The sequence below is a fragment of the Plectropomus leopardus genome, chromosome 2, assembly GCF_026936395.1.
Source record: "Plectropomus leopardus strain MGB_pleo_1.0 chromosome 2, ASM2693639v1, whole genome shotgun sequence".
In the NCBI taxonomy this organism is placed as follows: Eukaryota; Metazoa; Chordata; class Actinopteri; order Perciformes; family Serranidae; genus Plectropomus; species Plectropomus leopardus.
Window position 1 is genome coordinate 3,867,692 of NC_142177.1, and position 23,626 is coordinate 3,891,317.

The window sequence follows — 23,626 nt, forward strand, 5'->3', positions numbered from 1 at the left end:
ATAATTTTCAGGTCTTTTTCTTATCACCTTTTACCATTTTTTTTTTTTTTTTTTTTTACAATTAGCAGGACATTTCCATGCCCATCTGACACCAATATTGTACTTTTACAAAAACAGCCTTGAAAAGTCTCATTTAGCCAACATGTCTCCTTCCAGAGGGCAAAACAATAGACGTCTCGCAACATGTCATCCAGCTCGTCATAAAAAGGGCACGCTGTAATGTTAGTGCGCTGTCCCCAAAACAACCACAACTTCCTGCACTGATGATGTGGCCCATGCTGGGGATGCGTCAGCATGCCTTTGTGTTTACACCACAAAAGATATGTGAACAAATGTGTGCCAGACCACCAAAACGAGTGCTTTGAGTGATTGGAACAAATGCAATAAGCTATTTGGAAAGAAATGTCCCCACTAGGGATTATAACAATTAATCAACGATTGATTAATCAGTCGTTAAGAATGAATTCAAATATGTGACATTTCATCAGTTAATCTTTAGGCGATGCTGTCCTGTTGCTGTGGGCTTTGTTTGAGGAAAAAATGCATTTGGTATTCTTTGAAACGAGCAAAATAAGAAAACGTTTTTTATGTTTGTTTGTTTTTTCAAAAAACGATTTATCAATTGCATCATTAAAATTAAATTAATTAGTGCTTGAGATTTGCAACCCTACTCCCCACATATCAAGAAATTAAAAAAGGTGACAAAAAATGACCTGAAAATGAGTTTTAAAAAGAGAGAGAAAATTATTAGAAAATTATCCCCAAAAAAGCAGGCTATTTTTTTTTGTTTTTTTGTTTTTACATTTGACACATTTTGGGTCATAACTTGTTAAGTTGCTTATTGCCTTCCTTCCATAGTTTTGAAAGAAATTAAGCCAATTTGCTTAGGTTTCAAAGGGTTGATACCAGGTATAAACAGGCTCTAATTTATCATTGGAATGAACTAAATGTTGTGAATCCAAACTGACCACAGCTGCTGTCCTGCAAGGGAGCAACACACTAACTTTTGAGAGCAGCGTTAGTCTCACAGAGCCAGATACATCACCACACTCAGTTTTAGCTCTGTTTCAGTGTTGGAGAAAGGTCTGTCCGGCTGAAGCCATCGTAATTCCACTAAGGGACAAAAAAAACACTTGGTTGTTTGCAGTTCTTTAAACCAGTCACAATCGTCTAATCGCCACTAATACTGCCTTCACATGCTCCTCAGAAATTTCCTACTTCCCAGTTGTGCAGTCATAATTACAACATACCCACATTCAAGTGCTCTGATCAGAAAAAAAAACAACAAACATGGATGCTAGAAGTAAAAAGGTTGTTCTTTCGTGGCTGATGTTTTACTCAACGCAAGTAGCACCTTTTGGCTTCAGCAGCTGAATGAAGCACATTGGATGGGCATCAGGATGTAACTGATGTTTTAATTTTCTAATAAGCTTACATAGCATTTTAATTAGCTAATATTTGCTTAACTAGCAGGCTTTATGTTCCTGTTGTCATAGTAAATAACAAAATATCAAAATATATATATTTCACCTGTTGATTGTTGACACTGTTTACGTGATTTCCGTTATTTTTGCTGTCCTGAAACATAGTGCAAACGTCACAACTTAGCAGCTCTGGTATCATCGCAATTTCCCAATTTCCTACTTGTAACTACGACTTTGGAGGGCTGTTCATGTGCTCGTAACTCATAAATGCGATACTTCTGAGGTGCACTTGAAGGCAACATTAGCCAAGAGAAAGTGGAGGGGGAGAGTTCTGTGCGAAACAGGCGACCAGTGGCAGATTTACACACACAGTCTGCATCCTGTGAGCCAGAGCACCGGTCTGTCCTATGGACAATTATGGTTATATAAAAGTGATACCAAGTTTTTTACGTCTTACAAAAAAGACCCCCAATTTCCACCAGAAATTAATCCTGAAATTAAAAAAAAAAATCAAACCTGTTTTGAAAACTTATCTTGATTCTTGGAGTTAATGTTCAAATGTCATTAACACGTGAGGTCGTATTTATATATAAATTTGAGAATTTTGCAATGAAAAATACAATTTTTCATGGGGCACCCGGGGGCTCAGTGGATAGAGCAGGAGCCCCATGTATGGAGGCTAAGTCCTCGCTGCAGCAGCCGCGAGTTTGATTCCGGCCTCGGCCCTTTGCTGCATGTCATCCCGTCTCTCTCCCCTTTTCACGCTTCACCTGTCCTACACAATAAAGGCATGAAAAGCACTAAAAAATAATCTTTAAAATAAAAAAAAGAAAACTACGGACTTGGTGTGCAGAGGCCTTTGGCTCTACTTTTGGAAAAGTCCAACACATGTCACTTTCAAAACATTAGAAATGGATAAACTTTAGGTCTAAAAACTTTGTCACCTTACCGTAAGGCTGTCTCTCAGCTGAGAGCTGCGTTTCTGTGGCAACAATCAGTGACCTGATAGAGACTGCAGTAACCTTCTTAACATGTATATCTTCTGTTTTAAAAAGACCCACTAACTCTTCATAAGTCACGTAACTATGAGGTTAGCAGCCTGAAGCTAAAGCCTACTCAGGTCTGTATTTTCAGTGGAAATCTACCCAGAATACAGGGCGACTTGGCCATATTTAACCCTTTAACATCTGGATCAAAGTCAGTTTTCTTGTGCTGCATTCAGACACCTTTCCCTAGCATTGAAATCTCTGAAACCTGAGATAATTGGTTTCATTTCTTTGAGAACAGGAAAAAACATAACAAGTAATGTCCTGCAAACTGCAAAGAAATTTGAACAGGTGACAAAGAAATGATTTGAAAATTGTCTGCGAGTATTATAAGATATTATTACATATTATTAAAAAACAGTTGTGGGGGAAAAATCCAGAAAACTACATTTATAATTCTCTTAATTATATATTTAAAATTATGTTACAGAAAAGAAGATAAAAACAATGTATTTATTTAGTACTTTTATTTTAAGGTCACTGTCGTCATTTTTGGGCCATTTCTTGTTAAGTTGCTCGTCACCCTCCTATGTTTTGAAAGAAATCAAACCCATTCGCTCAGGTTTCAAAGGTGTCCTCGTACATTTTGGCACAGCGACACCCCAGTGCCCTACTGTAGCTCCCCACATCCCCAAAATTAGAATGAGTTGAATGTTCAACATTCACTAAACATAACAGAAGTGTTTAATCCGACCTCCTGATCTTCTGTTTCCACATTTTCTGACCGAGTGTATGTCCAATTGTTTTTTTCTTCCCCATGTTATACAGCTCTGAAGTGTATTCTCTGGCCAGCTGTCAAAACCAAAATAACAATTTCAATCTCTTTCTTTTGTGCCACAGCCAAAACTGCACCATTAAGTGTGCCTGCCTTACAAGCCACTCTGAGGGAGCCAGCTCTGCTCGGTCCAAGACTGAGACAACAGGACTCAAGTGTGTGTGTGTGCGTGTGTGTGTGTGTGTGTGTGTGTACATGTGCGTGTGTGTGTGTATGTGTACGTGTGCGTGTGCGTGTGTGTGTGTGTGTGTGTGGAGTATGAATCTGGTGGTGTGTGAATCACAGCAGGATGTGTGAGTCTGTGTGAATGTCTGCGGGAGAATTGGGAGTGGGGTGGGGGTGGGGGTGGGGTGGGGGTGGGGGGGTTGAAATTCAGAGTATGGATTTAGAAATACCTCAAGACCATCCGGTTATGCTGCTAAATTAAATATGTTGGTTTATAAAAATGGATTAAAAATGTCCTTTACACTTGGCTTTTATGACTTCTTTTTTTAAGGCTGCACATTATATTTTAACTCTCCATACTCTTGATTTCTCTCGAAATTCCACATTTCCTTTCAGTAAACTCTGCACAGTGTGACAGAAGCCCACTGGTGTTCTGTATCTGTTTGTTTCAACTCGAATTGAATCTATGTGATGTGACTTTATTTCAGATCACCCCCAAATTCAGCCTGACACATTTCCATCCTTGGAAACTTTTGGTTTTCCATTAGAACTTTGCTCTTAGGGCCCGCTGTAATATCACACAGTCGTATCGCTCTGCACGCAAAATGCACTTTTCAAAATCAAGCAAAAATAATATACATTAATATTATTTTCTACTTTTGTTGAGTTAATTTTTTTTAACCAACATCAGTCTCTATCAGAAATATTAAAATTTTCATCAACTTTCTGAATTTTAACGATTTAAATGCCAGGCTTTTGTCATTATGCCACAATGTTTTTAGATGAAAGAAAAATAACACAAAAAACAATTTATTTTTAATAATATACATGCAAAGTAGATTTTTTTTATTATCACAACTTTGGATATGTTAATGATTAGCACCAACACGTATTTTGATGTATTATTAATTTTTGTGCAGTGTCAAATACTCACACTCACTCTGCTCTGCACACAAAATGTGTGTTTAAAAATCAGGCTATGAAAGATATTATACATTAATATGATTGTCTATTTTCATTGAGTTTTTTTTTTTTAACCATCAGTCCTTATAAATATCAAATATTCATTAATTTCCAGGATTTTAAGCCTTTAAATGCTAGTTTTTTGTCATGATGCCACTGTTTTTAGATTTTAGAAAATGAATAGTTTTCAGTACACTACATGTAAAGCGGATGTTTGGGGTTTTTTTTTGGACGATCACAGCCTGGGATATGTCAGTAATTGGCAGCAACATTGATTATGACAGTGCACGTAGTGGAAATAGCATGTATTTTCTCCATATGCCAAATATGGTTAATCATGTCATGAGGTGGAAGACAGTGAAAATGACCAGAATGACACCCAGAAATAATACAATTCATGTTTTTATGCTTTGGTGGCTGTGGGATCAAAAATGTCTGTTTGAATTGGTTTCAGTGACACACATTTTGCACTTAACAGTATGAATGTAACTTTTTTTTTTTCTACAGTGTATTTTAGGCTTATTGTAGAAGCTGAGCTGGAAATTCCAAGATGAAACAAAAACACACAAATCTTGCCAAAATGTGTGCCATATGCATGAACACAGCCAAAATTATCAAAAAATGACATGAATGAACAGTGCCGGGGAACACACCATGAGCCACTGATCGTTAAGTGTCTGTGATGTCGGGATATTTAAATTATTATTACTGCTGTGTTACAGCTGAGTTCAGATACTTGATTTTGAATGTCAACTTGGTTTTGTTAAAGCTGTGTTCAAAATGTGTTCCCTCTTTGCTCAATGTAAAGAATAACACAGTGCACCTGACACCAGATGCAACAACAGCAAATATTTTAAATAAGGTGAGGAAAACAGCTGGACATCTTAACTTATAACCGTCACCTCGAAGATAAACTGAGTATTGCAGCTTTGACTAAGATATAATAATGAACATAAAAATAAAGACAGCACTACAGGATGTGTTGGACATCAAACATCCAAGCTGGTGACAGCCGGGGCCAGAGGCATTGTTTTGGGATTTTTCATACTTATGTACGTCCCATTCTTGTGACTGCAAAATCTCATATGCCTCACATTTGGCACAAATGTCCATTTGGACTCAACAATGAACTGATTTGAAGATTTTGTTGGTCAAGGGTCATTAATCTCACATCCATGTTATTCTTTCTTTTCATTTTTATCTTAAGTTTTATACAAGTACAATTGAAAATTTAGACAGCACCATCAATAATTCAAACCTTATGCAACCCAGCAAGCTTTTTTAAAAAAGTAAGCAAGCAAACTAGCAAGAAACAAACAAACAAACAAAAAAAAACAAAAAAAAAACAGACCCAGCAAGCAACAAAAGCAAAAATAACAACAGCACCTAAAACAAGCAACAAAAGCAAAAATAACAACAGCACCTAAAACAAGCAACAAACATACAAATTCTAATTAAGGAAGAAGAGTTGACAAATAAAAGGAGTTATTCTTACAGATTCTAAAGTGTATTTATGTGCACGAGTCTGACTGCATACATACTGTTTTTTTTTTAAACATGTTTTTATTTATTCACACCATTAAAAACAGTAACAGAAAACAGGTAAAAAAAAAGAATACACACAAAACAGGGTGCTGGAGAGGTTAGAAAAATGGGCTAATAGGAATACCTCACAAAAGGTAAGAAAAACAATTAGAAGTATTACAATAAATTACAATTATTTGATGCAAGCAATATACAATGGGGTCCAAAAAAGGGGGAAAAACGACAAAAAGATCAAGACAAATAAGTCAAATCAAACTAATATTTTTGACATCACAATTCAAAATTAATCTGAAACAAAAAAAGCTTGTATATATAATGCGCCATGGTGCATTTAAAAAAGAAATAGAGCTTGTCCATCAAAATAAATAAATAAATACTAAGGGTGGACCCCCCCCCTCCCGACACCCCTACCGCGTTAAGCCCCCAATGACATTTTAGAACGCCCCTGAAAACGACGCACTTCAATCTTACTGATGGCTCTGAGCGCTGTCGCTAAATACAAAGGAGGGATAGGTTGAAAAGCAGGAAATAGAAGTGAAGCATCTCACTTCTCTGCTACTCTTCGGCAACCAGGAAGTGAAACTAGAAATCCGGCCGTCAACAACAGTGGAAGTTGTTTACTATCTTCATTTTTGCGCCAGTTACAAGACCGCCGGTCACCCAGACTGTCACCACACAGTGTTGGGACTTCACTAGCTGTAGGTCGGGAGATCAAATCACGAGCCAGCTGACAGTGAGACAACAGCCTTCGTCCAACCTGTCGGACAGCGTGTGGACCTGGAGAAGAGACAGCGCAGTTGGTGGTGATGTTTCTGAATTTAACACAGCCAGTCGCGTTTTTAATCCGCAGACCGAGTGTATTTGCCTCAGAGGGATTTACAGCGACCGTTTGTTCCGTCAATGTCGCGAAAACTAGCTAGCACCGCGACTGGAAGTTAAATTTTTCCAGTAGAAGAACTCTTAAACCAGTAAGCTCTAAAACGCGAGACATTTTCGTGACATTACACCCGTTGAGCAGTTTAATATTTGGCATTTATTAGTTCAGGCCAAAACAAAATGTTTTAATGTTACCGTCCTGTACACAGAGTGTGAAAACGATTCACCGGAAGTACTTGGTGTTGTCACTGTGTGTGTCTTGACTCTATCGGCTCCAGTATCCCGCCTGTCTCTGTGCACCTCCTCCCGCCTGTCTCTGTGCACCTCCTCCTCAACTAAATGATAATGGAGCTCGTGCAGTGTCCCGACGGCTCACGCGCCGCCCGTCTCAGTGTCAGCGCCCCCGGAGTCGCCAGGTAGCCGGCAGGAGGCTGAGCGGCATGCCGTCCGATGTGGAGTACAGCCCGGTGGGAGAGGGGCTGGGGATGCGGGACTTCTGGCTCTATGTGTGGCTGCGGAGGGCGGCGGTGATAGCGGCTCATGTCACCGGCCTGGGCCTGACCCTCATCATCTCCCTGCTGTCCAGACCCGGAACCAGTGAGTGCCATACACCAAAACAAGTCTTCTCTATTTCTGTTTATCTATAAAACTTAATCCTTAACATTGCCATAGTTCAAAGAACTTATTTGTTTAGGATTGAGTAATTTATTGCTTTTGTTTGTGTTTTAATGTAAACAACAACAGCAACTCGGTTATACTTATAATTAGAAATAATTTAACATTTATAGCATGGGCTTTTAAGATGAAGACAGTTTAACTTGTCTCCTTTATCTTATTTAAATTATGAGGTCATACAAAAACAAAGTAATACATAGCCTACCTCAACAAATTTTAAAGGGTTGCTGGATCAGTGTGTGTGGCATTAGGGGATGTGCTCCGAAGACTCAGTGTTGATCTGCTACATTTGGGTAATATTTCTATTGATCCTTGTCAGGTTAGAAAAATGTGATTAACAATGAATGTCTGGATTTTTCAGATAGAATTTTTTGCATCCAATGATAAATGCCAAGTGTGAAATTTGAATTAGATGAAACCTCTGAAATCCTCACGTTTAAGACGCTTGGAACAGTGAATGATGGTACATATCTCAGATATTAACAACCTAAACATTGTAGTAATCAGTTTGCATGTAAGCAATAGAAACTAGATAGAAAGGTTAATAGCGTGCCCTGCTAAGGGCCCCACTACTTGCTCAAATCTGGAAACACTATTAGTTTTGTGATCACTCTACACTTTTGTCATTAACTTCCATCTTCAACCATTGTAATTTGTATGGATATGATTTGTTAGATGCTTATTGGTGTTTCTCTCTGTTCCAGGTTTGTTTTCTTGGCATCCAGTGTGTATGTCTGTTGCAGTAAGTTTGCAGTCCAACAACACACACACACGCACACACACACGCACACGCACAGTGAGAACTCCTCTCTAGTCGTCAGTCAGTTGTATGATCTGATCTTGAGTTCAGTTTGTCTCAGCTTGCATGCAGTTGGCTGTATTCTTTACTGTGACTAAACCTGACTGTCAGTAACTTTCTATTATATTAGAAAAAGTTGCATTATTGTATAAGTCCAACTAGAACTAGGGGGGGGGCACAGCAATAATAGAAACAGATGCATGTCATATTAGGTGTGGAATTAGTAATTGCTCTCTATGATGATATTGAGGGTGATGATAACAGTCTCGTGCATATATTGATAGGGAGGTGTCCAAAGGCAAGATCACAGCATCGGCGCAACCAGGACCAGACCACGATCAGGGCGAGCGGGGGGCACAGAATCAGTACAGCCACAGCATGCGCACAACCAAAGGCAGGATCACAGCATCAGCACAGCTATCACCATGGTCAGGCACAGTCAAGGTTACGGCCAGGATCCAGGGAAACTAGGAAACAAGGGAGCAGGAATGCTCCCGAGAGGCAACAGGATTAGCGTAGTGCAGTTCAACAGACCCAGGCTCTGTAATCGCGAGCCCCAGGCAGTGAGAGTACCACATGGCTATCACAGAGCTAAGCTAAGCTTGCACATGGCAATGCAGTTTACAGACATGCATGATTTCTGATGGCGGCATTGAGAGAAGGAAAGGAGCTCAGCGTATCAGAGGAAGTCCCCTGGCAGGTTAAACCTATGTCAGCCTAACTATGGGCTGGTCCAGGCAGCCTGAGCCAGCCCTAATTATAAGCTTTATCAAAGAGGAAGGTCTTAAGTCTACCCATATATACCCAACATATATACTAAGTATATATGTTTGTGGAAAACACATAACATACATATTTTCTCCTCTTACCTGTAGTGCTATTTATCAGTCTAGAAATTTTGGTGTGAGTTGTCGAGTGTTGGAGATATCGGCTGCCGAGATGGAATTAGATAGAACTAAGCTTGTGGAGCTTAAATCACCAAAAAAATACATTTTAAAAATGTAACAGCAATGTTTCCTCTATCCAGAAATCATGACCTGGTTACTCAAGGTAATCAACTTTGTTGTGAACAGTTTAATTTATGATGTTGTTACAATACTGGATTGTCTAATTTTGATATAAAACATTGAAAAATATTGACATTTTCAAGACCAGGGGGAAGAATTGACATTGAAGGCATATAATTTAAGTTTTTATTACAAATAAATATAACAAGGCTATAACATGGCAATGGCGTCTCTTGGTTAGAGACAGAACAGCAGAATGATTATAATCAGCGTTAACATTAAGATAGAGCGAGAAAGTACAATTGTTGTATCGATACTGCCAAAAATTAGCATTGAAACTGTTCAAAAATTCAGGATTTATATGAATACATTAATTTATGTTTGTCGTCAACAGTAGTAAGAACTGTTTTCTCTTTACACCTGCCAACCACATCACAGCAAACCATATTGCTGTTAAGTTTTTCAAATGTATTTTTGCTGCTTTGAGCCAACCAAGCTGAGTGCGATCTGGTTCCAGTATGTTGGAGAGAGGTCCGATATCTCTAAGGCCGATGTCCCCAACACTCAGCACTTCACACCAAAACAAGCTAGAGTGATAAACAGCACTACAGCGAAGAGGAAAAAACTTAATTTTTGATTTTGTGTTGAACTGTCTCTTTAAAGTGGCTTCTGCATTATTACCTTGACTTGAGACGTCTTGTAAAGAGTCTGTTCCAAAATCTAGTTTTTATACCTCCAGTGCATCAGTTAATATCATGTTTACATGGTGCATATTTTAAATTTGTGTGTAACCAAATGCTTTATATCTATCTTGAGAAGGGGTGGGAAGAAAAGGGCCCTTTTTCCCCAGGCAGCTGTAGTGCATTTATCCAACCCTGCTCCTAAATATGACCTAAAATGACAAAATCTCTAAATAAAACCCAAAGTTTTTATCTCATACTGATGAGGTCTTTTTCTCATAATTACAAGAAGAGACATATTACTGCAGGAAGGTCTTGCAGGATTTTGCATAAAATTGATCAAATATAGGTTATAGGTTGACCATAGTCAAATGTCAATAAAAAAAAAAATACAGTGGATAATTTCAATGGTGAGACCTTAGTAGAATATTAACTTTCCTGTACAGATTCAGCATACCTTCACCCTCACACCCTCCAGGCTTTGTCTCTGCATCTCCTTTCCACTGTGAATAATAGATAGGAGGGCTGGGAGGAGGGAGTGCTAACATTAACTGCTGGGTTGCACCACTGCGTCGGCTATTGTGTTACAAACTGACCTAGAATATGTTAGGGAGGACAGCTTAGAGGTCAACTTTGGGTTTTCCTCTGTGATGGCTCAAGACAGTACAGCCTTGGTGATCGTTCACGATGCATCGTCATGGCAGGATGTCGGTGATAACGTGCTGTACAAACATCGTGCCTCTCCTATCAGAAACAAGCCATCCCTGTGAGCTCAAAGTCTTTGATTGATGTGCTGGTGTTTTTCCTCAGAAATGAATTCAAAGCACATTCAACAGAGGGCTGCCTATGACTCATTGCTCACTCTGTTAACCACCACACACACACGCACAAGTTTACTTATGTCACTTTTGGAGACATGTCATAGACTTACTTTAATTGCCTGGAGACTTACCTGAAACATAACTACTACATGCCTAATCCTATACTGAACCACTGACCCAAAAATCTGCTTTTTCCCAATTGACAACGTGGTTTTTGTCCCCATGCACAAGCCATAACCAAAGGTTCAGTGTGTGGGATTTAAGATGATATATTGGTAGAAGTTGAATAAAATATTCATAACTGTTTTCTTTAGTGTGTAATCATCTGGAAAAAAAAAACCAAGGAAAAAACGTGTGTTTTTTATTAATTTAGAATGAGCCATTTATATCTACATAATGGATGTATCATAGGGAAGTCTGGATACAGCAATAGAGGCGGGGCCTCGTTCATTCCCATGAGAGCTGCTCATTGGCGCTCAGATTTGTGATTGCATTCTGCAATCTCACCGCTAGATGTCACTAAATTGTATAGACTACACAATGAAATGGTCTTAAATGTTTCCCCAGAGGCACATACACCCACCCATTCCTCTCTCTCTGTCTCTCTCTCTCTCATCCCCTTACACTGCCTGTTCAGGGTGGGAGTGTTGCGCTGTCATTCCACCTTGCTGCTCTTTAGAAATACACTATCGTGGAAAGGGAAGACAGAGTTGTCTCGCCTTTAAGCCGGCAGCGGGAGGTCAAAACAGCTAAATCCACATCTATGTTCAAAGGATAGCCGGCAGAATGGGACCACCAGGATGGGTGTGACGTTTTTTCCATGACATGTTACAAGTATGACCCACTGTGGGAAGATTTAAAAAGCAGCTAGCAGCAGTAAGGGGCTACCTAGGAGAAAAAAAACAATGGCCAAAAATGTCCATAAATTGGGACAACAATGAGATTCGGAGCCCTTTAACCTCTGAGCAGAAGACGAGATCAGCTGCCATATAATAGAGACTATGAATGATTGTTATTAGCATGTTATGCTATTTTTGTCTTTTAGAAAACACCGCCAGTGCTCATGTTATGTGTCATTAGAGGAAGACGCTGATGTGTTACACATCACGCCCATCGCGCCTGTGTAAAGAAGTAAAGGCAATGTAAAGAAGGGACTTTGTAGCAGCCCTATAGTGTGATCTCTGTAAACAGTGTGTTTATCAGTCTAGTCTCTCAATATCATCATACAATCATGTCCTCAGTGTTCATTTTCATAGTTTGGATTAAATAGCTTCCCTCTTTAACATGAAAATGTTTTTATTGATGTTCAGACATGCCTACCGTCGACTGTTGCTTTGCCAAAGAGTTATGCAGCAGTCACTGTGAAACAATGCAAACCAGTCGAGCAGAGTTACTCTACATCATAGTCGTCACAGCTCAAAGGCACAGTGACACACTAATGACTGTCCGCTATGGTGGAGTAAAATATACAGATATACTGTATGTGTGCATAATGATGCATACACATTGTAATAATGCTGATCACTGATTGGCTGGCAGTTGACAGGTGAAAAAACTGTATACACCTTATAATTGTTTAAGTCAAGTCAGGTCAATTTTATTTATAGAGCCCATTATCACAAAACATGTTTTTTCTCAGAGGGCTTTACAGTGTACGACATCCCTCTGCCCTTAGACCCTCACATCACCCAAGGAAAAACTCCCAAAAAAGAACCCCTGAAACGGGGAAAAAAAGGAAAAAAAAGGAAGAAACCTCAGGAAGAGCGGCAGAGGATGATGAGGGATCCCTCTTCCAGGACAGACAGACGTGCAATAGATGTCGTAAATAACAAATGAAATACAATTGCGGCAAAAAGGAAAGAGAAAGAGAGAGGGGGAGAGAGGGGGAGAGAGGCACTGCAGTAATGGAAACAGATGCATGTCACATATGATAGGTGTGAAATTATTAATTGCACTCTATGATGATATTGAGGGTGATGATAACAGTCTCATGCATATATTGATAGGGAGGTGTCCAAAGGCAAGATCACGGCATCGTCGCAACCAGGACCAAGACCACGATCAGGGCGAGCGGGGGGCACAGTATCAGTACAGCCACAGCACGAGCACAACCAAAGGCAGGATCACAGCATCAGCACAGCTATCACCACGGTCAGGCACAGTCAAGGTTACGGCCAGGATCCGGGAAAACTAGGAAACAAGGGAGCAGGAATGCTCCAGGGAGACAGTGGGATTAGCATAGTGCAGTTCAACAGACCCAGGCTCTGTGATTGCGAGCCCCAGGTAGTGAGAGTACCACATGGCCATCACAGATGTAAGGCTAAGCTAAACTACTGAGGCTAAGCAAAGAGGTAAGGGTAATGCAGTAAACAGACATGCATGATTTTCAGATGGCAGGAGTAAGCGAAGGAAAAGGAGCTCAGCATATCAGAAAGTCCCCCGGCAGATTAAACCTGTCAGCCTAACTATGGGCTGGTCCAGGCAACCTGAGCCAGCCCTAATTATAAACTTTATCAAAGAGGAAGGTCTTAAGTCTACCCTTAAAAGTGGAAACGGTGTCTGCCTCCCTGACTGAAACTGAAAGATGGTCCCATAGGAGAGGAGCGTGTTAGCTGAAGGCTCTAGTTCATATACATTTGGAAACTTTGGGAACCACAAGTAACCCTGCGTTTTTAAAGCTCAGTGATCTTGAGGGTTGGTAAGGAACTATGAGCTGTGACAGATAGGATGGAGCCTGACCATGTAGAGCTTTGTAAGTAAGGAGGAGGATTTTAAATTAAATTCTGGACTTTACAGGGAGCCAGTGCAAAGAAGCGAAAACAGGAGAAATATGGTCTCTTTTTTTGGTTCCCATTAGGACACCATGATTGTATTTCATTTGTTATTTACGACATCTATTGCTCGTCTGTCCGTCCTGGAAGAGAGATCCCTCATCATCCTCTACCACTCATCTTTTTGTTTTGTGATAATGGGCTCTATAAATGAAATTGACTTGAATTGACTTGACACGTGCAGCAGCGTTCTGCACCAGTTGGAGATTTGTTGGGGCAACCGAATAATAGGGATTTACAGTAATCCAGCCTAGAGGTGACAAATGCATGTACAAATTTTTTGGCATCTGTTTGGGAGGGGATATGTCTAATTTTTGCGATGTTACGCAAGTGAAAGAAAGCAATCCTTGAAGTTAAAAAACTCTTAGGTTCCTTACAAATGTGCTAGAGGCCAAGTTAATGCCAGCTAGAGAAATTACATTGTTAGAAGGGAGTTTCTGAGGTGTTTCGGGCCAAGAACAATAACTTCAGTTCTGTCTGAATTCAACATTGAGAAATTACGGCTCATCCAGGCTTTTACATCCTTAAGACATGTTTGAAGTCTAGATAGCTGATCAGTTTCATCTGGTTTCATAGATATAATTGCGTATCATCAGCATAACAATGGAAACTTATAGAGTGATTTCTAATAATGTTGCCTAGAGGAAGCATATATAAAGTAAAAAGAATTGGTCCAAGAACTAGAACCACTATAACAAGTTTGAAAGTACTTGTTGTAGGTCACACTGTAGGTGACCTAAAGGACAACTGGCATATTCAGTCTCACTGTGCTGTCTGACTTCTCTAATCTGTCTGTGGCTCTCCACCTCAAGCCCTTTGGTTCCTACTCAAGATGTTAATCTTTAAATGGAGTGAAATCTAGTTCTGATGGCTGTGCTTTATTTGAAACATTACAGGAACAGGAGGGAGAAAACACCTTAAAGCTGGGGTATGCAGCAGGGACGATATGCCCCCTTTCAGCTAGATGCTATTGGACCTTCTTACAGTTGACCTATTATGTCACATACTAAAGTTAGCAGGCGCAAACTTTTCGGCGCTGTACTGTACATTTTGTATGTACTATACACTTCACTTGGTACCTTCATCTCGTTTTGTTTTCTTCCTTACTTCGCCGTTTGTTTTTCCTGGCTTTCTTCTACGAAGTTACGCTGTTTGACTTCTAGGGAAAAGCCTGGCGTAGGGATTATGGAGCATGCTCACAACGCCTAGACCAGTTCAGGTCTGGTTGAGGCGTATACATGAAAAAGTAAATCGACCCCCAACTTCATCATCTAGATGTGTTAGTCCAACTTCAGGAAATTCAGCTTAGCACAATATCAGTTGGACTAACATGTTTACATGCATTTTAAAAGTCCAGTTTTGGTCGGACTTTCACAACAATTAGACATTTTCTAACATCATATGAATATACTGAGTTATAAAATATAACTTTTCAGTCAGATTTGCAAAAAAGTCACCTACTTTAGCTTTAATGAAGACAGTTCTGTCTTTTCCCTCTGCAGTACTGCCTGTGTATGACTGAAGGCATCCTCCTCTTCTCGGCTGAAGGATCCCCCTTTTGCTTCAAATCTCGGAAGGGTAAAGTACGTCTCCACTGGTTTTGTCAGATTCTGGTCTTGATAGCTGCGGCCACGGGTCTCGGCTTCATGGTTGCCAGCAAGAACGTGTCGGAGCTCCCGCACCTGGTCTCCTGGCACAGTGTACTGGGCATCTGCACCCTGGCTGCCACCCTGCTCCAGGCGGCTTGCGGCGTCTGCGTGATTTTCCCTAAGCTGCTGCGTCTGTCCTCCTCTCCGCCCAGGCTGAAGCTGTACCACGGCACATGCGGCCTGGTCGTCTACCTGCTGGCCACAGTGACCGTGGTGTCGGCCATGTTCTCAGACTGGTTCCAGGCAACAGTGAAAGGGGCAGCCTGGTGGGCTTTCCTCCTGCTGCCGCTCTTCCCCGCCCTGGTGGTGATGAACCAGATCACCAGTGCCTACCTGCCCCGCAAGAAGATTACCAGCTAGGAAACACGAGATAGATTCGCTCACTTCACCTGGTGGCCATATTGGATTTACATTGTACTCAGAGGCTCGAGGAATCAGATGGAAGCAAGTTTTTTGCTAAAGTAAGAAGAGAAGAGAACATAACTAAGCAAACAGCCCGACAACCTGGTAGTCCCACAAACTGGACACGAACATAAAAACACGGATGTCTCTGAAGGTGTACCACTATCACTAACTGTGAGCAGAATATCTGCTGGTATGTGTGAAAATAATTTTTAATAAGTAAGTGCTGGTATGCCTTCATAGGTGTCTGTCTTACAACGTAGAGAAAGTTTTGTATTCTGGACTTAAATTTTACAGCTTGCCTAGATCCATGTCAGTCTCTGGAGTCAGAAAATCCTAACGTGGCGAAGGAACAGTCTAGGGGAAGCTGTGATTAGATATGCAGAAACACTGCATTTGATTCTGATCAGTTGTGCTCACAAATGATCAACGTCTACCCTAAAAACTGAACTATTTATTTGTGCACACAAATGATTTTAATATCTCTGACACCTCCTGGACTCACACTTTATTTCATAGAGTTTTCTTAAGCCAGCATCTAGTGGCCAGCAGAGAAAGTGCAGCTTAAAACACTTAGGTATCTTTGCCTTCCTTAAAGCAACATTATGTAGCTTTTCCACCTTAAAAAAAAATCAGTTTAGAAGTTGATCTAATTGATCAAGATCAGATCCCACAGAGCGTCCCGCTCGCCTGTTTTCAGTACTAAGTAACTTGGCGGAGATGTAACAGCTTTGTTTTACAACAGTGCTGTTACACTCTGAGACCTTTAGTGGGTGCCAAAGCGCACAGGACCGAGTTTCTACATAATGTTGCTTTAAGCTCTGAAATCATAAACACAAAGAAATAGAAATAGAATAGAATGATACTATGCACAATATGCGGATTATCATGCAAAGTGCACAAACATGGAACTGACAAACTACTCAAGGCAATCCCATAGCTGGAGCTGGTGAACACCTGAACGTATCGTCCCTGACATCTCCAAAGGTATGTTTTGACTATGTATGAACTGAAAGCAAAAGTCTCAAAGACAGTGTATATACTAGACTGGTGTCCGATAGGGTACAAAGCACCTGCTGCTGTTGGTGTGAGGACACGGCTTCAGTGCTGAAGATGCTGTGGATGATCATATACCAGCCTGTAAATTCTATTTATTTATTATTCATTTATGATATGTTTGTGTTGTGTTTGTCTTGGGTGCTTACAGGTGCTACATGAAGCATTTTCTCATTAAATTTCCAGTTTCCATCAATATTTCCTTATATCCAAAATGATTCTAATTATGACGTGTTTAATTGAAGGTGATCACTAGGAAGCAGGACTTATTTCTCAAGACCAAACCAGAGATAAAAGTGGAGTGAAAAGTGTAGGGGTGCTCCTGCAAAAACACTCATTCGACCAATGTCACGCAGCTCCATTGAACGCAAGCACACGAACTGGTCACATCTGTCAATCATGGCGAAAAATCCCCCTTTTGTATAATCTCATAACTCATATAATCTTAATTTATGATATAAACAAACACTTGAGCTAACATTGGGGTGATGAGAACTACCTTCAGTGGCAGAAACCATCTTTGGGATACTTTAAGTCAGCGTGTACTCCAGTTTTTAATATGGCTTATATCCCATACACTAACACAGAGGGGCGGGCCTTAAGACCTGTACTGCAGTCAGACACCAGGGGGCGATCCAGGTTGAATAGCTTCACTTTTGTGGAGCTGTCATGTCATCCATCCTTATATACAGTCTATGGCTGGGACACGTTGTCATTATGTAACACTCAGGAGTAACTGCTTAATCATGTGGGACAACTGGTAAAATTCAGTGAACTGGTCCGCTCCGGTGTTTGGCTTAATATCAAGCCTAACCTTACTCATCAAACATTATCCCTTACTCTCATGACACATTGCTGTGGTTAGATTTGGGAGGGTAGAAAGAGGGCATTGTCTCCTAGAGCTTTAAGAGTTTCTGATCAGGATTGCTTGAAGAACACATTTCAAACATTTTCATCAGGACATTTATGAGAAAAGTAGTCTATGAAAAAACAAAAGCTTTAGCATCATCAGTGGTGTTAGGGAGTGTTTCCTCAATGAGAATTTGATTATAAAAATGCTATAATTGATGAAATTGAATTTGATTGAAAATCTCCATGTAGCTCCTCTTGTTTTGTCACTGTGCACGTGACTCCTTTTTGTCTTTTAAGTAGTTTGCTAGCCGTGTTTTTTGTGTTTCGTTTGCTTTTATAATCAGTGGGAAATATGAACGTGCACTGACTCGGGTGTGTTGCTTTGTCATACAAGGCCAAAGGCCAAAGATTTCTTTGAGCAAAGATGTCATCAATCGGCCCCTCCAGGAGCCGATTTAAAATAAACCAATTGAGAGCTTTAAGGTTTGTTTTTTTTTTCAGTCTGCGTAATACATCTGCAAAACAGTCAAATTACAAGAGCTGAAAATTGTACCAATCACTGCACTCCAATTCAATGCACTCCATCCAATTCAAAACTATTAATATGAGCCGAGGTCAGAGATATTTAGACTTGGTCTCAACATCAACAACTGTCTGAAAATGAAGATCAGAGGGCTTTGGGTCCCCTGAAGTTGTCTTCAGACAGAGTGGATGGTAACCCTCAGTATATATAAGTATATATCATCAAATCTCACCAAACTTCACATGCATTTCTACCAGTCTCCATTTCTAACCTTCTAACTAAGCCTTTGATACTGTATGGGAGCTTGTTGGGAAGGCCACACAGCTTGGGAACAGGTACTACCTGGCAGGCACAATTCAGGGCAAATAAAAGTCCCAATCAAAGATTTTTTTGAGAAAAGCAGCTGCAGATCATTTCAGGCTGCAGTAATCAGGACAACAATCAGTAGGAGGGTTTCCATTCCACAGATTTGTGCTGAACTTAAGCAATATTTTCGAAATGTTGAGAAAACACAATTGCGAGATGACTGCATTCGAATAATCCGTTCAACGTTTGAAGAGTGATGTGATGCAATAACACTTTTTAGCCCCATAATTTCTTTGTCTAATGTAAGATTTAAAACGATCTTGGCCTCTTCCTCCATCCACACATACCTCACCATGTTTTTTTAGAATGTCATGTGACTCTGTTGTACATCATGTGACCTATAAAAGCCAAAAAAGTGTTTCCATTGCAGATAAGCAAAATATGGCTTTTTCAAATCACCTGAAATACCACCTCAGCGTAAAAACTTTTTTTGCGATACATTTTTAAAGTATATTAAAGTAAATTTTTTTTTTAATTAATTAAATGTTTCTATTTGGTACATTTTATATTCCCAAATTCAGTTTGCATAATTTGAGGGTTAATGGAAACCTGGCTAGTGAGACTGTGGTGAGACAGATGAATGTGGAGCATTTTTAAATGTGATGCACAAAGACCTATTGGATGTAGTGATCCTCCAGCACCTCCTCTTAACCTCTCAGCCTCTTGTTTTATTCACTAGGAGGCAGTTTATGCAAATATTAATCAGTGGTGTTCCCATTTAGCGTCCATAATGGATCTTTGGATGGCTTTCAGACTGCAGTATGGACTGTCTTTAAAGCTATAGTAGACAACTTTAAAAAAAAAAAAATGAACTTGTATTTCTTGTCACTGAGACAATTAATCCCAAAACTGTGGCTCTACCCAGTGCTCCCAATGGCATTTGCATTATCTATTGTACATTTTTCTCACGCTGTTACTTGATCAAGAGCATCGAAACAACAGCAAATGCTGCGCTGAACAGACTATCAGTATTCATTTTAGCCGTAAGTTTGAGCAGCTCGAGCAGCCTCGTAACCATAGTAACTCACAGTAACTCACAGTAACTCACTCAGTCTTGCCTGGGGGCGCGAGATGAGTTGGAGAGAGCGCTGTGCTGCTGTCAGAAATGATCTGTTATTTATTTTTCACTACAAAAAAATGACCTTTTGGTGTAATATTGTGTGAAATGTGTTAATAGTGTGTGTCTCATGATCAATGTGAGAGTTGGCAGCCCTGTCAAGTTACTACATTCATGATTTTTGCGCATATCACATGGCTGCTCTGTTTACACGGCCCATGTGACACCAGATCATATTATCCCATGGTTGATTTCTATCTTTGACAGCAAAGTCCTCCTGGCTCTGATTGGTTGTTTTCGTTCAGGTGCGGGGATTCTTGCAAATGCCATGAGGAGCACCAGGAGGAGCCAGAGCAACAGGATTTTTTCCTGTTGCTCTGGCTCTGGGATATAGTGACAGTTTTAGATATATAACAAAAAGCAATTAAACATGTACCTACTGTAAGCCTTTTTTTAAAAAAAAAAAAAAAAAAGGGATACTTAACAATAATTTAACACATCTTGGTTCTCAAAAAAAACAAGCAGTAGTACACCTGGTTCATTTCCAAACTGGGTCTAATGTTTTAGCTTTCTCTCATTAAAATCAGAGTTTTTACTTATGTGAGACTGATTTGTTATTCTTGCTGCTTTTAGCAAGTTTCTATCTGGTTTCACTTCAGCTTGGAATGAAAAACATGTACTGCAATAAATGTGCAAAAGTGGCACTGAATGTTCTTATAAAGAATGTTTCCTCGGTGAAACAGTAGAAATCATGATGACAGATTCAGTGTGAATTTTGTAAATTCTTCGATTTTTTAAGATGCTGCTGAGCACAACACACTCGCAAATTAACTTACTCAACGTGCTACTCAGGTCTTTGCGGTACAAGCCCGTTCAGAGTGTTTATGAGGTGATCAGAATGTAAGCCGTAGGTTTGTATTTATCCAATTCTTGTCAGCAGATTGCTACCCGTGATCCTTCTGTAATAAACAAGTAACTGCAGTTAAATTTGTATGTCTTTATTTCTAATGAGACAAATCCAACCTTGAATAATATTTATTTTGTTTTCTCAATCGAGAGAACTACATGTCAGAGGAGAAAAGAGCTGTCTTGAGCTGTTATTTTCACTGATAATAAACTCTGGTGTAGAAGAATGTCACCTAGCTGCTACATCCCAAAATGCACATTACTTTTATGTACTTACTTCATAATTTCAAATGATAATGCTGCCCATATTCTGTATTTTTCTTTTTTGCAGTTTATATGAAAAGATTCAAACCACCAGTGAGCGGATCTATCAAACAAGTAATGTCTGTGTATCAAAGCCTGAAATACTGTCTTCTTCTGTCCCAAAAAGCTTCATGGTTGTCCAAAAACAATTAAAAACATAAATTCTTCATTAACATGAACACACAATGTAAATGGACGTACACAAGGTTCTTTTGCTACAAAGTCAAGTCTATGTTTATTGAACACGCGATAATATACATCCAACCCAACAGGCATGAACTCCAACACAACACTGACCTCTGTGTGGTCTCCCCAGGTCACACACACACTGTTGTAGTAACTGCGCATGCACATTAAACTGCTTATATGACACACACTGTAGTTTATTGACTCCGTTTCACACACACTGTCCTCCCGCACCAAATACTATACTATACTACTACTAATACTAAAAAAAAATGTTGGGAAAAAAAGCCATTAAAGCAGCAGGCGACATTTAGTGGGGTCAAAGCAGATTGCAGGCACATTTTTAACTGATGAAACCTTGATGCTCTTTGCATTGAATTTGTTTTTTGTTCACTTCTCTTAATTTATACAAAAACCATGCTACTATGTGAAAAGTTATCATGCAATATACACTGATTCAAACCACCTGCATGGTGGTACAAGCAGGAATTGAGGTCATATACTCTGCTTTAAAAGAGAACCACCTTACAACCAAACCAATGAACAAATCAGCTGATGATTATAGGTCATAGTACTGTATATATATTAAAATGTACCCACAGTCTGTATAGAGGATGCTCATATGTTTTAGTTACACACACACATGCAGCACATCAAAATGATGTGCTGCATGTGTGTGAAACAAAGAGATCCAGTCTGTTGTCTGACATTCAATGAAATGTCTTCCATGTGTTTATTTTAAAATCCTAATTTAAGGCATGTATGAGACACTGCATGAAGACAAAAACACAGACACTTGGGGGGTGTCATTATGAATCAGTGCTCCATTGCGTCATGGTAAGTCTGCAACCTGAAAAAACGTCATAATAAGTATGTCGCCCAAAAAATCATCAAAAACCATGTAGTGTGGTATGTTGTGTAAAATGGCATGAAAATGTCATGTAAAATGACATGAAAACGTCATACTATAGTATGTCGTCCAAACTGGCATAAAAACATCATACTATACTATGCCATTGTCCAAAATGTTTCAAAAACATCTTACCATAGTATTTCGTCCAAAATGGCATTAAAAAAATCATACTATAGTATGTCTTCCGAAATAGTATGAAAACGTCATGGTATGGTAAGTCGTCCAAAATGGCATGAAAATGTCATAGTGTAGTATGTCGTATACTATGTTGTGGCAAGAATATGTCATAGTAAAGTAAGTTGTCCAAAATGACATAAAAATGTCATACTATAGTATGTTTACCGAAATGACATAAAAACTTCATACTACGCCATGCCATTAAAATAACATGAAAACGTCATAGTATAGTATGTTGTACAAAACGGCATAAAAACGTCATAGTATAGTATTTCGTCCAAAATGGCATAAAAATGTCATATTATAGTATATCTTCCAAATGGTATGAAAATGTCATGGTACAGTATGTCGTCCTAAATAGCATGAAAACATTATAGTATAGTATGTCATCCAAAATGGCATAAAAATGTCATACTATAGTGTTTCATCCAAAACAGCATGAAAACATCATACCATAGTATGTCGTCCAAAATAGCATGAAAACATCATAGTATAGTATGTCTTCCGAAATGGCATAAAAACGCCATACTATGTTGTCCAAAATGGCAAGAAAACGTCATAGTATAGTAAGTTATCCTAAATGTCATGAAAATGTCATAGTATAGTATGTCGTCCAAAATGGCATAGAAAAGGTCATAGTATAGTATGTTGTCCAAAATGGGATAAAAACGTCATACTATACTATGCTGTCCAAAATGACATGAAAACGTCATATTAAACCATGCCATCCAAAATGGCATAAAATTGTCATACTATAGTTTGTCGTCCAAAATGACTTGAAAACGTCATAGTATAATATGTCGTCCAAAAGGGCATGAAAACACCATAGTATAGTATGTTGTACAAAATGGCATAAAAATGCCATAGTATGTCATACAAAATGGAATAAAAACATCATAATATAGTATGACGTCCAAAATGGCATTAAAAACATCATACTATACTTTGCTGTCCAAAATGACACATAAACTTCATACTATACCATGACATACAAATGGCATAAAAATGTCATACTATTGTATGTCGTCCAGAATGGCATGAAAACGTCATAGTACAGTATGTTGTACAAAATGGCATAAAAACGTCATAGTATAGTAAGTCGTCCAAAATGGCATGAAAACGTCATACTATAGTATGTCGTCCAAAATGGCATGAAAACGTCATACTATAGTAAGTCGTCCAAAAAGGCATAAAAACACCATAGTATAGTTTGTTGTCCAAAATAGCATAAAAACATCATACTATACCATGTCGTTCATAATAGCATGAAACTGTCATACTATAGTAAGTCACCCAAAATGGCATGAAAACGTCATAGTATAGTATGTCGTCCAAAATGGGATAAAAACGTCATACTATACTTTGCTGTTCAAAATGGCATTCCCACAATATACCATAGTATGTCGTACAAAATGGCATAAAAACGTCATACTATACTATGCTGTCCAAAATGACATGAAAACGTCATATTAAACCATGCCATCCAAAATGGCATAAAATTGTCATACTATAGTTTGTCGTCCAAAATGACTTGAAAATGTCATAGTATAATATGTCGTCCAAAAGGGCATGAAAACACCATAGTATAGTATGTTGTACAAAATGGCATAAAAATGCAATAGTATGTCG

At 39.2% G+C, this 23,626-nt stretch overlaps 2 protein-coding genes across 2 annotated transcripts in view; both read left to right on the plus strand.

Annotated features, from left to right (window-relative positions):
- Positions 1 to 3,585, plus strand: part of atxn7l2a (ataxin 7 like 2a) — a 30,218-nt gene extending 26,633 nt beyond the window's left edge. The window contains exon 10 of the mRNA XM_042498706.2: positions 3,311 to 3,585. Within this exon, the coding sequence (XP_042354640.1) occupies positions 3,311 to 3,328 (18 nt within the window). The 3' untranslated portion in view covers positions 3,329 to 3,585. The remainder of the gene's footprint in view (positions 1 to 3,310) is intronic.
- Positions 3,586 to 6,345: 2,760 nt separating this feature from the next.
- cyb561d1 (cytochrome b561 family, member D1) lies at positions 6,346 to 20,493 on the plus strand. Its single transcript, XM_042498741.2, has 3 exons — positions 6,346 to 7,391; positions 8,174 to 8,211; positions 15,110 to 20,493. The coding sequence occupies exons 1-3, from the start codon at positions 7,235 to 7,237 to the stop codon at positions 15,614 to 15,616; spliced, it is 702 nt and encodes a 233-aa protein (XP_042354675.1). The 5' UTR covers positions 6,346 to 7,234; the 3' UTR covers positions 15,617 to 20,493.
- Positions 20,494 to 23,626: the final 3,133 nt, after the last annotated feature.

Coding starts and splice junctions, on each gene's coding strand:
- cyb561d1 (XM_042498741.2), top strand. CDS start 7,235: ATGCCGTCCGATGTGGAGTACAGCCCGGTGGGAGAGGGGCTGGGGATG. Junction 7,392..8,173: donor GCTGTCCAGACCCGGAACCA/GTGAGTGCCATA, acceptor TCTCTGTTCCAG/GTTTGTTTTCTTGGCATCCA. Junction 8,212..15,109: donor CAGTGTGTATGTCTGTTGCA/GTAAGTTTGCAG, acceptor TTCCCTCTGCAG/TACTGCCTGTGTATGACTGA.